We start from the raw sequence: 18,388 nt of genomic DNA, 5'->3' as shown, positions 1-18,388 counted from the left end.
CTCAGCAAGCAAGCTTGCATACATAGTCTGTTTTAGACTGAGGCTGATCCTTAGCTTGGCAGGGCAATCATACATCCTATGGCCTCCTGTCCCACCTTTTCTATTAGAGCTACTCAAGGATCTCTTGAGTGATAGAAACATTACAACCTTGACACTGTAAATAATAGGAACAGATAGAAACATTAACACACTGTTCATCAGGTTCAATTGGAAAAAGTCTGTGCAAAAATTTATGGCTTGGGGCTCAAACCATCACGTCTTCAGAGGTAGGGAAATGTTTGCAAGTAGATTACTGGTGTTCTAATTAATGCAAGTGGTGTCTTGCAGATGATTTGGGAGACTGTATTCAAGATTTCAGTGAACTGAGAACAACAAGTAGTGGTATAAGCTTTCTTTGTGCTTATGGAAAATGAGCCTTCTCCCATTCTACGGAACGTGCACACATTTCTATATAAGCAGACCTTTCCTATACGGTGTACTCATAGAAAAGGAAAGTTTTATATGATATATAAAAAAACCCCTAGTTTTTGAAGGAAATAAGAAAATGTACCCTTTGTTCTGAGGAAATACATCAGAATTTCATAGGGATTAGAGGTTACAGAAGTTACTATGTTACTGATATTTTCATATTCAGATCCTCACTTGTGCTACAGGCCAGATCACAAACTGTTGAAAGAAGTCTTCTTTTAAAAAATGGTTGCCATCTCCTGCATGTGGTGATTGAGGTGGATCTCTGTGTCAGTTTCTGTGCCACAGACTCTCTCACTCCCTTGTTATCAGAGAGCTTTGACACAACTGCAGCAGCACGTGGGACAGGGAAAAGCATTTCCTTCCCCCCCACCCCACTTCCTGACCAAGAAAGATAAAAGTAGAGTTAAAGGATGCCAGCAGGAACAGCAGCCTGTACAAAGCTTGTTGTGCTCCCTGAGGTAGCCTGTAGGTTACTCTGTTTGTCCAGTTGTAGCCTTTCAACACAGTAAAGCGCTTGTAAAAAATCCTGGAAGTGTGCTGTTAATTTATGAGCAAATCAATTCTCCATGTGCAGTTTGCTCCTACAACCCCATATAAAATCATGCATAAAAATTATCAAAACTCTTTTCTGTCTGTACTTGTTCTTATTCTGAGCAGTCGATGTGAGAGATGCAGAAAGGAAAGTGCATACGGAGGGCACAAAGCTCTAGCAGAAAATAAGAGTAGGTCCTGAAGTACTTGTGGGGAGGACAGATGGCAGAGGCATTGCTACTTTGAAAAGATGAATGCAATTCCCATCTTACAAAGTTACTTGAGATTTCTTCAGAGTCCTTTCAAAGTCTATGAATTTAGTCTGAACAAAAAGAGTCAAAACAGCTTGCACTCACTGAGACCAATGGCCACCATGAGGAATAAAATCATCTACCCTTTCTTCCAAGCAGATGTAAATGTGGCTTAAAATCAGATAAATCTCCCACTTGTGCCATTAAGTTAAATCCCTGAGGAGTTTACTTTCAGTAAATTTTTATTTAAAAGGACAGGAAGAAATAGTGATTTTTCATTTTATTTCACTGGAGGGCTCTACTGAATCTGGATGGATGTCATCTGGGAACAAGATAAAACCCACAAGCTTATTTGAAGAGCCACAATATAATAATTTCATCTTTTCCAATAAGATTATCATCCATTTAAAATTGGTTTTTTTTATAACTTAGTCAGAAACATTAATCTCCAAAGATCTTTATTACAAGAAAAAAATTGAAAAAGCTTCTTTTGGTATTGTCTAATTAATGCATGATATTGATTATTATGAAATAGCAGCTGTCAAGTGGTCACTTTATTTAATAGATGCAAGTTATTTTTTTTTACAAATATTGTTAATACTTCTTAGTCTTTTTGCAACTAAACACAGATGAATCTCTAAAGCATCAAATGTTATTTATATAAAATTTTATTTGTTTTTCTTGTTTTGTTTGATGCCCCCTGGTACAACTAGCTAACTCTTGTAGCCTTGCTCAAAATGCAGATGTGCCTCTTATTTACTTTTCTTAACATGTGAATGCTGCAAGTTCTGAGTTTGTGCCTGCCAGGGATCTTAGTACACTCAAAAGTAGGCACCTTGACTATATGTCAAGTCTCTTTCTGTAGCCAGTGGGAAGAGAGAGAAACTTCCAGAGGGCAATTAAACATGTTCTACTTGAGCTGAGAAGAAATGCTCTTCAGGTTACCCCTGTTCTCACAGCAAATATATAAGGTACTTGGATGATTGTCTTAGGCTATTTGCTTATTGGTAACATCAATAATAATGGATTAAGAACATCCACCTTATTTCACAGGTGCACAGAGCACATGATTTTTCCAGGGCTCCACAGGAGGAGTTAGGAATAAAACCTAAGCTCTGTGTGGAAAAATTACACTGCTCGAGAATCCTTCTTGTGATTCAGTGGGAGCTAGAGATCCCAACACTTGAACCCCAATACATGGAAGGATAGCAGTGGCTGTGAAGACTACAACAGCAGCACTTGTCTAACCTTGTTTTAACGCCTCACTTAAGAACCAATCTCAAATAAATTACCAATGTAGTCCATGGATATAAGCATGCAATATACAAGAGAATAATCTTCCTTCTTTTTTTGTTTTCCAAGTTGCTTGCTTAAGTTCTCAAGAAGTCTAAAATTACTTCTGAATGGTGTCCTAAGAACAGGACTTTTTGCAAACAAGTTTGTAATTAAATGAAACATATTTTCTCAAACAGCGAATAAGGTCTGCCCTTAATGGTAAAAATAGGTAAGAAGTTCAAAGATAATGCAAAACATTGAGAATATTTTAATTCTGTATTATTTTCCAGTGTAAAACAGGCTTATTTACAGACAGGATGTATTCACCTGTAGCACTTGCCAAGTACAAGTGCTGAAACTGGCAATATTTAAGCTTTGCTAGAGAAAGACATGAGGTTATAGCATGACTGAAGTCATCTGGAAAGGGACACTGACTTCCACAGTCTCTCCATGTCACAAATTTTATTTCAGAGTCTGAAAAATGTATCTATCATACATCACTAAAAGGTATATTCCATGAGGACAGCCAAAACCAGACTCTGAGATAACTACCTAAAGCTTCATGGAAGAACCTTCATTTCTGACACCAGATGCTACTGTGGTTTGGTGAAAAACAAAATGGTAGGAATTTTTGAGATTTGGAATGCAAAGAATATTGCTGGCTTTATATTAAAAAGTGTGAGACTTTCTAAACATTCTTAGATACAAGACAGACTGCCATCTGTTTTAGTTTCCTGCATCAACTTCTCCAAAGGAAGCCAAGGATTATTTAGAACCAAAAAAATGTGCTATGTGCACCTCAAAATAGCCCAGACGGTATTTCTATAGCTGGTCAACAAGCAGGTAACCGCAGAATCATATTGTTTCCAGTTTGCATTGGAAAGTATCAAACAGGCAGCTGCACCTGCACAGGCAGTTCTACCAAAGGCAGAAGAATTGTGTTTCTCATAAGGCACCGAACTTAACAGCAGCATCTGACACCACAAAGTAGCAGCAACACTTGACAAATATTCCTGGAACAACAGCACTGCAGAAACACTAGAAATGTCTGAAAACTATTAACACCCCAACTCAACGTAGGAAAGGTTCTTCTAGGTTGAAGTCTCTCACTTACTGAAACACTGACAGGAGAAATTCAAAGAAAGGGAAAAAAAGCCAACAATAATGACTGATTTAATGCCAGTGTGAAACCACATTGAGTGCTAGGTAGCCTAATAAACTATTTTTAATGTTAAAAAATGAACAGCAGCAGCAGTATATACTGTTTCCTGTTCCCACTCCTGGGCAAAGAAATCTTGAATTGGAAATGTTACAATCAGCTCACAGATAATAAGGGAAAGTGCAAAGTATGCAATAGTTGTCTTTAAAAAAGCATTTGAGTCAAACCAACACTGAAATTGTTAGTGGTTCTCAATTTGCGTTGTGTATGTCAAGGCTTACTTAGTCTTCCTTCTAGTCTCAACACTTCACAGGTTAGAGAAGCAGAAATACAAGGATTTACAAAACAAATGTGGAGCAAATACAAGCAACATTTTACTTGGTGACTCAGAAAATGTCTCTTTTATATACTAGTTGAAAAGTAAAAGTGGGACAAGATTGGAGCATAACTTAAGTTCACATAAAACACTTTATGTGAAGTTAAGTTCTTTGCAGACATATGCTGTTTGACTGAGACTCCTGAACTTAACCCACTCTCCCCCTTTCTCCCATAAGCCCAATCTCCCTCTATCTCTATTAAGAGAAGATAAGCAGGTAGAACTCAGCTTCAAGAATGGAAAAGAACATTGTCCAGCTAAAGCGTGCAAGAGGAAAATCTCCATTTAAAAACTAAAGCTGAAGGAAACTCTCAAGCTACAAGTACAGTAAAAGAGAAAACATTCAGCAGGAGGTAGCCTTGTCCAGTCTATAGAGGTGGAGTCCCCAGTGACATACCCTCGTGGTACTACTTTGCTCATAACTAAGCATTTAGCTGGAATTTAATTTTTTTACCTCCTCTTCATGTAGAACCACTTGACCTTTAAGTGGATTTCCCAGTGGTGCTGCAGTCACAAAAGGTTGCCAGACACTTCCAACTGTTCTTGGGAAGAGGTCATAAAGATCCACAAAGTATCCAGTCTTACTAGAAATGTTCATGAAGTACAAGGAAACAGGATTGCATGTAGTAACATAGAGAACATTTTTATGTTCTTCTTCTGAAATAAGAAAACAAAATAGTGAAAAGTTACTGACATTGTGCATTTCTCTTCTGGAAATAGATACGTCATAAACTTGGCAGATGATACAGCAAAAAGTACTGAAAAATTACCACTGTTGACAAGGGAGATAAAGAGAAATGATCTCTTGATATTAACTAAAACTTAAAAGGCAGAACCTTGCCACAACACTATTAACTCCAAACAAGTAGTCCAAGATACATTTGTGTAGGCATGACTGCAGTGTCTGCCAGCTGCTAGTATGCTCCTCTGATTTTCTGGTTTATAATCTTGTTTCTTCTTCTTTCTCATCCTATCCTCCCTTTAAATTAATGTATTTAATAATTAAACATAGTACATTATACAAACATTGCACAGAACTTTTCACATAAACCATCTTCCTGAAAAATTTCAGACAACTCTTGAAACCAATAAAAGCTACCTAATTTCTGTTTCGCTTCCATGAATGTCTGCTAATGTATTTGTAAATTGGACTGCAAGTAGAAAGAGCAGCATTCCAGTATTGATCATTAAAGATGGGTATATAATACATAATAATGTTCAGACTGATGCCTTGGAATGGCTACCTAGAACAGAGGCTAGACAGAGTTAGAGAATAAAGCAGGAATTTATTAAAGGCCTTTAACCTATACACCTTGGGCAGTGCAAAAGCCTTGCAGAGGCTACACCCAAGATGGACAATGGCCATGAATTTTTCAGGCAGATATGCTTCGTCTATTTGCATATCAGAGGTTAATTGTCCAGTTACAACTTCAGGGAATGAAGTCCTATTCCCCCAGTTTGCTCCCTGCCATACACTTTTATTTATACTTTTCAGAGCCTGAGGCTCTCCTCTCCTCCTCACCCTCAACGTGAGGGTGGCGTTGGTTCTCAGGCCTGGAAGGATTGTTTTGTCTGAACAAAATGGGAAGAGAGCTTACTAACACTCTGTATGGAGTTCACAGTTATACAATAATACAGGACAGGATCTGAAAAATATAAAAGCTAAAAACTTAAGGCATCAAGACATGCTTAATGATGAACCCTAAAAACATTTATGAATATTCCCAATGGTGCAATTCCCTCTGGGACATAAGCTGTAGAGGTAACTAAGGCAGGTTTGGTCCAGTGAGAAAGAATCAGTATGAGCACAGAGTTAAAAAACACAGCACTCTCCAAGTTAAAAGATTTCTGTTAAAACTGAATTGAGAGAGGAAAAGTCAAAGAATTGTTTTTCTCAAGTAATGCAATGTTGAACACACAAATTTAACAAACTTGCAATTTTGTGGCTGTTCTACTTTAATTACACATCTTTCTCTTAGTTTGAGAAAGATGCATATCCTTACAATGACCACAATGACTCAGTGAAATTATGCACCAATTTCAGTGAATTATTTTTGCATTTCACCTACTATTTAAGAAAAAAAGTAGAAATAGGTAAGTTATTATTCCTATAGTTCACTCCTATACTCTATATTTTTAATTCTCATATTACAATTCCTAGTATTATTCCTATACTCTACTTCAAGCATATCTAGCAATACACACTACTGTAAATACACTGGAGTTGTTACTACACCTGAAATCCCTCATCTTGCTCTTTTATATTCTGCCACTGACTATTGGCACACACTTAAGAAGCCAACAGGCCAGTCCTTCCTCATCTCCAGGACATCTCACCTCTTTGTAACATTGCAGATCATTACAAATGTCAGTAGCTTTTCTTACTGTACCTTTTGTTACTGTGACGTCGCAAACCAAGTTAATTTCATCTAAAGGCAGTGTCCAAAAAGCAAGTTCTTCTGTGAAACTGATGGACCTGGCTTCATGTCGTTCCAGTGGAAAGCCTTGAATATTTAAGTGCACAGGGCCCTAAAACAAATAATAATCATGAGGGCTTCCTAAAATATTCCACTCCCCATTCTTTATGAAAATACAGAAGTCTTCTTAATGCTATAATACTATTAACAATAAAAAACCACTAAATAATTTAATATTTATTACTAAACAAATTAAAGGGAAAAGGAAATGCCTTTTATATAAACTCTCTGAATGTCCACACTATCATTTCCTTTACAGTATAGAAACCTTGTGCCTCTCTTTAGTCTTTTCATGGTTTGGAACCATTATCACTTAGTGGCACAAGGAGATATCATATACCGCTGAAACACAGTTTATACAAGGAAAATACCAGAAAATTTCTGTTTCAAATAAATTATATGGCAATTTCTTATTATATAAAGTTTAAATCTCACCCATACACATTAGAAGTACAGGTTTTTCCTTACTCACTGGAGTAATAATTACTGAAGTTAAGCCAAGAACTCAGAGTTGAAAAGGAATTAGAAACTTTGGCTGCAGATCAAATTGTACCAAAGGTTCAGATTCAATCTTGCCAGTGCCAAAGACCTGTAAGACTTCAGCTGCAGGCAAAATAGAAACAGAAAGCAGCTTCCTTTTCAGTCACTGATCTTAGCCAAAAATTGAGATCTGGGGCCTGTAACTGGCCATCCCCAAACATCCAAGACAGCTACAAAGTTTCTTCAGATAAGGTATTTTCAATATCCTTATACATACTTCTTTTCAAGAACTTCTGGCCAAACTTACTGGTTTTCAAGCACATCTTACACTGTGACAGCTAGGTATATGAAAATGATAATTTTTCTAGTCAGTGTAAAAACTCCAAGAACAAGCGACAAAGACCATGCCTTGTACACACTCTTTTTCCTGAATAAATTAATCACATTTTAGACTTGTCACAACCCAATAAATAAAACCAGTAGTATATGAATAAAAAAATAATTTAGAAGACAAACCTTTACATCTATTTTTTGAGTTTCTGATGGACACAGCATTTTCTTTTGTGCATTTCCTGGCTGATCGACCTTCCAGTAGCCCACAAACTTATGATCTGGTAATGGCAGTCTGTCAAATAATGTAGGAACAAATTAATTTTTACATTTATTAATCAGTAAGTGATATGGAATAAATAATTTAGACAACTGCATTTTTCCAGCAAAATATATCTGACGACTCTCTTGCAGAAAGTGTTTCCTTGCTAAAGTATTTCATTCCTTTTTATATTTTAAATCACAAAAATTTTAGCCTTCTGGGCTACTAATACACAGAAGCAATGTATATAATATGGCCTCAAAAGGAAAAGCTTTCCATTCTGAATTATGTGAGATATATCCAAACCATCTCTTGCTTTGCTTTATTTGGATCAGGCTGCGCCATCACCCCATTAAGAACTCCAGTCAGTAGCTCACTCTTCTAAAAGACCAGCAAAATAAGCACAGTAAGCTCTGTGGCTCGTTCACCATGAAAGTCGCAAATTATTTGTGTTTATTTTACCACTGCTCACATGAAAAAAGGTAAAGGAATACATACATGAGACTATCCCATTGCCTTCTGGCCAGTACAATCTACAGAAAATATAGGGACATCTTCAAAAGCCACATTTGCTTGCCTTGGTCTAATTTCCTCATTTCTGTATCTTTTATCTAAGGAAGAAATATGTGGACCACAGCAAAACTCATTTATACAGGAAAAGAAAAGGCTGATGTGTGACAATGTAGCATCACAGCAAAATACAGACAGTGCAATTTTTCTTTCTTTCCTATGAAGTGATTTACAGTCATTGAAAGCAGTTTGACTTCATTAATTGGCATAGATACCTTCAAGCTAACAAACTCATAACTTTTGGCTTCTTTTTTTTGGGACCAGTTGCTCCTAAAGACACCTCCTACCAAAACAGCATTCTGTGTTACATGCTATTGCACATTACTGCACAGCTACAGGACTTGGCAAGAGAATAAAAGACATTCCTTCTCCCAGTTTCTATAAATATCTTCAAAGTCTATTTTAAGGAAGTTCTCTTAGACTGTTTGTTAAAAGTATCTGCTTGGTCTCTTCTGTCCTATCTGATGATGCTTGTTCCTACTGTTACAATTATCTTCCTTCTCCTCACCAGCCAACCTGGCACTTTTAGATATCAGAGGATTGTTCAATTTCTTCTCTATATTATTTTCAGAATAAGAAGGGATCCCAAATTAAAAAAAATTGAAATATCACTTGGACTATATACAAAACTTAGAGAATTTTAGTTTTATTTTATTTTTCCCCTATGAATTTATGGGAAAAATCAAGGGATGAATACAGATATTCCTTAATTTTTGCTACTCATTCAGGAAAGATGTCTCAACATTTCTTAATGATATATTGATACGAAACCTCAAGCAGCCAGAAGCCAGAAGTCGCAGGCATTCACTCAGCCTCCATCACCATTCTATGTCTGGACCATCTGCCAAGGCAGTCAGACTGCCAAAGACACTGTTTCGCAAACAGAAAATGGTTTGGATGCTATTGATCATTGGTGCTCACAGATAAATAAATGGCCAGCTGCCAGCAATGTGCCATTGGGGCAAGTAATGAGGAAAGAGTATCTCATTAATTCACTCTCTTAGTCAAAGAACCAGGAGAATCTTCATGGCCTGTTTGTTGCCTGACTAAAAATATCAATAGTTATCCGTGTTTGCAGAGTGATTAATTCTACATTTTTCCTGACTTCATTCTGCATTTTTCCATTCTTACACCTAGCTAGTATAGCCAAAATTCTCTTCTTCCCAAATGAAGATGAGAAATTAAGCCAGATTAAAAAAAAAAAACCAAACAAACAAACAAACAAAAAAAAACAGCAAAAACCACCAAGTACACGGGGTTGTGTTTTTACATGGCAAATTACAACATTCAACACCATTACGAAGAAACATTCATGATGCAGTATTTCAACATATATAAAGTTCTTAGATACATTTATTCATGCAACGAGAAAAACAGGCAAACGGTCAAGCCACTAGACCAAATGTCAGTTGAGATATCCATGAAATAGAATTTTACTTCAGGCTTCCATTTGGGTTTCTAAATGATTTGTTGGCAAAACATTGTTTATGTCTTGAGCCACAAGGTGTCTTGTGTGCAAAAACACCCTGGAGACTTCTTTTCGCTCTATGACTCTGAGTAGCATAATCTCTGATGTGCCTATAATCAGCAAGAGTTGTTTCCCATTAGCTCAGTGGAACATCATCTCTCACAAGGATTTGGACTTTAGTTTTAATTCCTTACACATTGCTCCCATGGACAACATCCTAGAAATCAAGAATTTACTAATGATCATGAATAGCTATTAAAATTTTAAACAAAACATATGTTATTATCACCTCTAACCAAATATCCTGCTTTTTATAGCAACAGAATTACAGATTGAATTCCCAAATAAATATTTCCACTCTGTTTCAGCTTTCTGGAGATTTTCTTTGCTAATAGTTCCTCTCTTCCCTCAGGAAAACTGATTTCTACTTTCTCCTAGATTTTTGAGCTTTTGTTCTCTTCCCTGTTTCTGAATGATTTCGTTTCTCCGAGGCAGCAGAGCTAGTCATCATAAATAGCAAAGAGGAGGGAAATATAGATCTGAATTTCAGAGTAATACAGAAAGCAGAGTTCATAATACAAAGCTCTTTGTCAAGAGTAATAGGGATCTCATTCTTTCAGGGCCTGACAATTTTTTTTTCTTTGCTGTCCCACTGCTGTTTCGTGTAAATCTGGTCTAAGAAAAACTAAGAGTATTGAAGAAGCTGGTGGCATTATGGTCTTACAATCAGTCTGCTGAATGAGTTTCAGGAGGGAGTGAGGGTGCAGAACAACTGGAACAACATATCCACACTAAAAAGGTGCATACATCTTAACAGTCTTCCCCTAGTGAATACATATGATACACATCGAAGTAAGGAAACTACCTTATTTTCCTAGGACTTATAACAAGCAAATTTTGAAAATAACTTGAAGTGACAGAACTAGTAAAACTTCACTAGATTCTCCTGCCACGTTGCTATATTTCAAATTAATCAACCAAATAGCATTTACCTAAAAGACAGATAGAAAACAATGGAAATGTCAACACTGGCAAAAATCTGTAAGGCAAAGAGATCTGATAGGTATAAAAAGTGCAGTAGCTGAGTAAGAATGGTACTAAAACTTCACTGGTCTCTCCAAGCTGGGGTGTACAGAGCAATCCATGATTTTTGCCTCCATCAAAAGCTGGAAAGGGTTTCTAGAACAGAAAAGCTACAGGCAGACTGCATTAATCTTGTAAGAAATCCAAGATTTAAGAGCAATTTCTAAGGAATTATTCCTCATCAGATCTTTGATTATGGATGTGTCAAAGCCTGTTGCTTAAGGAAAATTCAAAATTGTTTTTCTGTTTATTCACCCTTAATTTTAGATCCCGGTTTTCAACATGATTATTGCTGTTCACGAAATTTGTATATAGGCAGGGTTCAGAAAAGTGATTACACGAGACCTACAGCTGATGGGGCACTTCTACAAGAAATTACTGTTTAGCCTGAATTTCTGCATGCACAACCATCAAAGGGAAATTGATCTGTCAAAACATAATTCTCTTGTACTGCTAGAAATCTTTTCAAAGTGACATCTATAGAACACAATTTCTTTCCATTTTATATTTTTGATTTAAGAAAATAAATTCATTTCAGGGCATTTAAAAAAATGACCAAACAACAAAAAACCTAAATCACCAAACAACTGTGTTAAGAAGTCACAGAACCTGCTTTATAAAATTATTTGTTTAACTTTCAGAGAACATACTACAAGATGGATATTAATGTTGTAAAAGTGCAGCTCCACTGAAAGCAAATTCTTTACTGCCAGGCATCGTATTAGTACAGCTGTGGAGATGAACTATGACAAACAACAAAGCTGCTTAAAATATGATCTTGTAAACCAGCTCAGTGCTGGCACAGAATGTATTATTCAAGGCCTCCAGTAACAGCCTGTGCTCCATCTAGCTGAAAAGATTTCCATCCCACGTAACCTTTTTGGACTTAAGTAAGATACAGCTTGAAATCAGGCAAATTCCTTGCCAACCAGTTCTCCATGATTTATCCAAACATATTTTGATTTGAAGACATGCAGTAGACATTCTGAAGTAGACATTCAGAACACTTGTATGTTAAAACTCGCAGAGTTGACAACAGATATGTATGATGGGAGACATATCCAATAATTAACTACAGATTACCCAGGGGAGAAAAAAAGCTACATGAAAGAACAGTCCCAAGAGAAAAACAAAGCTGTTAAAATGTACATATTTACATTACATATAAAAAATCCAGTTCATATAAAACAAATATTGAATTTAGAGGAAGCACCTGGAAGTGAATAGTGACAGGAGGAAAAACATGGAATGGCAATTTCATCAGGGATAAATGTCAGAATTAGGATTAAATGCTGTTTTACCTAGAAATTGCAGATGGTCTGAACTGTGTACCGAAATGGCAGATTAACATGAATTTAGAAAAATATGACATAACAGATGTCAATGAGAAAAACAAAATGTAATTGTACACATAAAGAAAGATAATGAGTTAGTACCATGAATAATGCATTTTACCTACTACATCTTGGCAAACCATCATAGACAATCCATCTGCTTTACATACAATACTGATAAAAATTATAAACTAGTGGACAGATGGTACTAGGAGAGACAGTATTTCAACACCTGACAATACTGAACATGTCAGTATCTTGAAGAATGATTATCCTACCTGGAAAAAAATGACAACTGAAGAAAGCAAAAAGACCAAGTAAAGCATTCCTTTATAGGTCTAATACATGATATTAATTTTGCTAATAAATAGATTAGTATAAACAAATTAATTTCTCTCTTGAAAAAAACAACTACTGCAAGAATCAATCCATAAATGGTCATTATATACCATCTAATCTTCCCTTCCAAGACTAGGTATATTAATTCCCGAATTTAATCTGAAATTCCCGTAAGGGTCACTGCAAGCATCTGTTCAATTTTCCCTGGATTTCAGCAATTTCAGCTGGATACATACCTAAATAATTCTTCCATTGAGACCCTGTATTTTAGTGTGCTGCTTGTATGTCTCATGCTTTTTTCCCCTATATTTACAGCAGTTACGTTGCAGCAGCAATTTAAATTATTCTGATTTATGCAAGTTTTCTTTTCAATTCAGTAATAGGTGACAGACTTCTCCAAAGCTTATTAAAATAAGAATTCACAAATTGTTTGATCCAAGACATGCCAGAGAGCACATGTGTAAAGGAGTCAGCATTTCACTATAACAATTTTCCTGCCCCAGAATCTCCTGGAAATGCTTCTGTATCACAAAATTTAATGGTACAGGATTTGTATTCTTATACAACAATTTTGCTGTTGTATGACTAACATCCTCAGGAAAAACTGGTTTGCACTATTATCCCAGTTTTCATGTTACTTAATAGAATTGCTGAGCAATTTATTATGATAGCTAGAAAGTCTTTGAAGTCTACCAAAAAAAGACTGGGGCAGAGAAGTCATCTGTGAGGCTATGCTGTTGTTGCTGGAACAACACAGAAATCACACCTTCAGATTGCCAGCTTGTGAGAGCCTAGAAGCAGGTAGGAAAACTAGCTTAAAAGAGAAAGTGATATTGACATGTCATAAAACCAATCTGAAAAAACCCAATACAGTAAGAAAAATGTGTGAAGAAAGTTGATCACATAAAGTGAAGATGGGGTATGAAGACGGGAAGTGCTATGGAGGGTTTTGCAAAAAGGATGTGGATGTTTAGAAAACAGAGATGAGTTAAATATGGCATGAAATGAAAACATACTGGGCTTTTAAAATGTCAATACATTTCTATTCTGTACTCTCATACTACTGTACTTGGCTCCAGCAAAAATGAACTTGAGCAGTTTCACACCCAATACTTAACAATGGACACAGATCAAATGAAGACAAGGAGCATTAAAGAAAAAAAAAAAAAAAAAACCAAACAGAGGCCTTAAAAACAGGGAAGATTGAGAGGTGACTTTCCAATGCTGAGGTTATTTAGAAACAAGACTGACTTGCCTTGGGAGGTTATAGAACTTCATCTCTGAAGGTCTTCAGGCATGAATCACAAAAAAATGAGATGAGGTTTTAGAATAACCTGCATCCTTTCTGAAGGAAGTGGGCCAGACTAGATTAACACCATTATCCTAGTCTCAGATTCATGGGAAATAGAGAGGTCAGTATTCCAGTATCTTTTCTGCAGCAGTCCAAACAACATATACCCAATTACCTCAATGTGTTTGTCCATCATGAGAGATTGCAATATGGGCTGGAACAGATTTGGAGAGATTATTTCAATATTCTTAAACCTCAAGACACAATCAACTGTGCCTAAACATGAAAGATGTGACTGTAATTCAAGGTGATCCACCTGTGGCTTACAAGCTCCATAGGGGTGAATCTTATGACCAAAAATCAAGGTTGTCTTACAATGGAGGGTTAGAACCTGAAATGCCAGCTGTAGTGGATGAGTGTGAGGGATTGAGACCAAGACAGGTAGGGTGGACAGATCATCAAAGCCAAGTGCTCAGTCCAGCACAGTGAGATCTAAGAAAAAGTTGTTTTTATCAGCTGTGTGTGAACTGCTCCTGTAGCTTCTCCTCCCCTGGGCCTTCCGTGTACAAATTACGTGCTCATAGCTGCCTGTCTAGTGAAGTTTTTGATGAGAATCTTGTGGGGATCTTGTAAGCCTGTCATCCTTGGTGCAACCTGTCCTATAAAACCTCAGTGATGAATTCAAAATGATCAGCTGATTATCTTTAGTTCAATATAATTACATTTTTCTTTTATCTTCTCACTTGCAGAAGTCACTGCTCACTTCTAGAGCAGTCCCCAGTTACAGCAATCTTTCTGTTATGTTTCCTAAACCTCTGACTGTCTCATTACTAAAGAATGCTCTCCCACATCTAATACTTCTAAAATGATACAAAGACCAAATTTCTCAAAAACTATGACTAATTACTAATTGTAATTAGTTAAAATAGAAATTACCAAGTTCAGCAAAGAAATTACAGCAGGAGTTTCAAGTGTGTTCTGTCAATTTGACAGACTTTGTCACTGCTCAAGTACTGGCTCCCCAGGCATGTAATAGTCCTGTCAACAAAATCAAAAGGTACACCACAGGCACTACTCTGCTAATCTTTTTTAACAATTATATGTAGGATATTAGACATGATAACAGTGGTGCTGCAGCAGGAGAAACCTACACATGGACACTTAACACCACAGAATGTGTAAGGCTGGAAAGGACCACAGTGGTCATCTGCTTCAACCTCACTGCTCAAGCAGGGTCACCCTGGAGCACATGGCACAGGGTTGCATCCAAAGGTTCTTGAATATCTCCAATAAGAGACACTCCACAACCTCTCTGGGCAATTTGGTCCAGTGCTCACTCACCCACACCAGAATCACCATCATGACATAAAAATCAGTCCCTCCCCAGCAAATATGAAGTACGTATGTCATGTGACAAACTCAATTTTCCATATATCCATAAAGCTTTCTCCGTGAAAGGGAAATATTTGTTTCTTCTTAAATAAATTATGTATTAGAGCTCAAGACAGAGTAAGTTTTCTAATTGTTTTTTAATATGATCTACTTAAGCCTGTTTTCTGTGAATTTTGGAAGAATGTATTACACATTTGTTTCACAGAATCATAGAATAGTTTGGGTTGTAAAGAACCTTAATGATCATCTGGTTTCAATCCCCCCTGCCATGGGAAGGGACACCTTCCACTAGACCAGGCTGTTCAAAGCCCTGCCCAACATTGTAGTGGCCTTGAACATTTACAGGGAGGGGGCATCCACAACTTCTCTGAGTGACCTGTTCCAGTGTCTCACCAACCTCACAGTAAAGAATTTCTTCCTAATATCTGATCTAAACATACCCTCTTTCAGTTTAAAGCCATTCCCCCTTGTCCTGTCCATAAAGGCCCTTGTAAAAAGTATCTCTCCAGCTTTCATTCCTCACAGAGTTGGGGGTGGCTTGAAGGTGGGAGGGCATTACTACATAATGCAGCTGGTTTGATTCTAACCTCTGCAAAAGAAGTATATGGTGTAATATGTCAAGCAGTAACATAATTAAAGAATAACAGTGATTTACAGACACATACAAAAGTTCTTTGAGCTTACATACACTGCTCCATTCAGGAGAAATACTTTTGTAGAGCCCTCTGTGAGCATCAAAAACAAAACCCAGTTACCACTGAAGACAACTTCTTTTTCTGCAGACTTAGGTGATAAGTAACAGGACAGAAGTATATTGGAATTGAATTAAAAACACAGGAGAAGAAACAAGTATTTCCCTTTATTAAGATATACCTGTTTATCTTACAAGCTATTAATATGTACATGGACGTTATAGATTAAATATTAATAATAAGCAAATAATCATGAAGTAATTTATATTGTTGCAACTTGTTTGGAAGATTATAAATTTGAACCAGTGGAGGATTGACTTCCAAGAATTTCAGGTTGTTTTAAAATCAATTAGCAGCAAAATAACACACTTATAAAGTGATCATGAGAAACAGAAATAATATATCTTCTTAATATATATCTTATGTTATTCTTACTCCTTGGCCAGCTGTACATTGGTCGGTTTTGCTCCAATAGGTATCCCATATTTGTGCAAAGTGTTGTATAAAATTTCACGCATTTCACTGTTGTATGAGTCAAAGTCAAATACATTTCGAACAACATTTGCGAGTCCTTCAGATGGAAATTTCTGTAAAGACACAGACCACCAAATTTCTTTTAGTGACTATCTATTAAGTTACAGCACATCATTACGTACTTCTAAAATGAACAATTGTAACAGTAACTTTGATTGACAGATGAGTTCTGAAGTAATCTTTACTTTTCATTTTCAGGACATCATTTCAAATCAGAATGAAATTACTGACACTAAACTTGATTTAAACAAAAAAAAGCATGTGACAATTATTTAACACTAAACACCATTAATGGTTTAAAGAATTAATTTCATTATACACAAGATGGTGTAATCATTGGAGAATATAATTAATACTAGCTTGTATTCTTAAAATTTGCTTTTTGTAAACCATGAAGATCTGATAAAAAGACACACATTCATATAATTCACACAAACAATTAATTAAAGAATTCTGACTTTGTTTAATATAGAGAAGCAGATAACACACTGCTTGGTTAATAAAAACTATTTTAGGTCATGATGGATTTTAGTAGACAGAGAAATTAACTTAAGATTCACAAATTTATTTTTTTTTTCTTAGAGAAAAATACTAGTTGAAATGTGCTATGTACATTTAAAAGCCCCAAATATTTATCAGACTTTCATTAGTATCTTTAGCAGAAATTAAAGTTTTGTTACTGTGCTGGATTGATTATTCTGAATGAGGAATTAAATGGTTGGATGGTTGCATCTAGAGAGTAGTGGTCAATGGCTCAAGGTCCCAATGGAGAAGTGTGACAAATGTCAGTACAGACCTTGGGGGCCTGTACTGGGACCAGGACTGTTTATTATTTACAATGAACAGCAGGATTGAGTGCACTCCCAGAAAACTTCCAGATGACACCAAGCTGACTGATACATGCTTGTGGGATGGAATGCTGTCTGGAGGGACCTAGACAGGTGGAGAAGTGGGGCCACAGGAGTTTCATGAGGTTCAACAAGGCTGTGTGCCTTGAATCAGCACAGGCTAGAGGATGAACAGATTGAGAGCAGCTCTGACAAGGACTTGGGAGTGCTGGAAGGTGAGAAATTGGACATGGCAATTGGACATGCCAGGCACACACCAGGCAAGGTGCACTTGCAGCCCAGAAAGCCAAATGTGTCTTGGGCTGCACTGAAAGCAGTGCGGGTGAGGGAGGGGATTCTGCCCCTCTGCTCTGCTCTACTGAGAGCCCACCTGCAGTGCTACAGCCAGCTCTGGGGTTCTCAACATAAGAAAGAACCTGCTGGACTGAGTCCATAGGAGGGCCTCAAAGATGATCAGAGGGCTGGAGCACCTCTCCTGTGAAGACAGGCTGAGCGAAAACTCTAAGGGGACCTTTTAACACCTTCCAGTATCTAAAAGGGGTTATAAGAGAGATGGAGAGGGACTGGAAGGGCATGTAGTAATAGGACAAGGGGGAATTGCTTTAAACAGAAAAAGGGCAGATTTAGATCTGGTATTAGGAAGAAATTCATTACTATGAGGGTCATGAGTCACTGGCATAGCTGTCCAGAGAAGTTGTAGATGCCCCATTCCTGAAGTGCTCAAGGACACATTAGATGGGGCTTTGAGCAAGCTGGTCTAGTGGAAGGTGTCCCTTCCCACAGCAGCAGGGAACTAGAATATGTTTTAAGTGCTTTCCAGCCAAAACTATTCTAGGATTCTGTAAGAGAAATGAAGAATTTTTAATATCAGAAAACCACTCAGAGAAACTGATGTCATTGATTAAGAAAGCCACTGAGGTGGAGGACCTAAAGCTGGAGTAGGTATACGCCAAAAGGAGGCTGTGACCTCTGGCTGTGAGAAGCCCACACTGAAGCAGGCTCCTGGCAGGACTTGTGGCCCTGTGGGGAGAAGAGCCCATGCTGGAGCAGGTTTGCTGGCAGAATTTGTGACCCTGTGGAAGGGCCCCAGGCTGGAGCCGTTCCTGCAGAACTGCAGCCAGTGGGAAGGACTCACAATAGAGAAGCTCATGGAGGACTGTTTCCTATGGGAGGGCCCCCGCACTGGAGCAGGGGAAGTCAGTGAGGAGCCCTCCCCCTGAGGAGA

General features: G+C 37.3%; 1 protein-coding gene across 1 annotated transcript in view; it reads right to left on the bottom strand.

Annotated features, from left to right (window-relative positions):
• VWA8 (von Willebrand factor A domain containing 8) overlaps positions 1-18,388 on the bottom strand; it is a 181,970-nt gene that overhangs the window by 55,911 nt on the left and 107,671 nt on the right. The window contains exons 26-29 of the mRNA XM_041466938.1: positions 16,217-16,368; positions 7,537-7,645; positions 6,454-6,592; positions 4,518-4,720 (exon numbers count right to left, since the gene is read on the bottom strand). Coding sequence (XP_041322872.1) covers positions 4,518-4,720; positions 6,454-6,592; positions 7,537-7,645; positions 16,217-16,368 — 603 coding nt within the window. The remainder of the gene's footprint in view (positions 1-4,517; positions 4,721-6,453; positions 6,593-7,536; positions 7,646-16,216; positions 16,369-18,388) is intronic.

Source organism: Pyrgilauda ruficollis, unplaced genomic scaffold, assembly GCF_017590135.1.
Source record: "Pyrgilauda ruficollis isolate IOZ18807 unplaced genomic scaffold, ASM1759013v1 scaffold20, whole genome shotgun sequence".
In the NCBI taxonomy this organism is placed as follows: Eukaryota; Metazoa; Chordata; class Aves; order Passeriformes; family Passeridae; genus Pyrgilauda; species Pyrgilauda ruficollis.
Note: the sequence above shows the minus strand (reverse complement) of the source record. Positions and strands in the feature narration are given on the sequence as shown.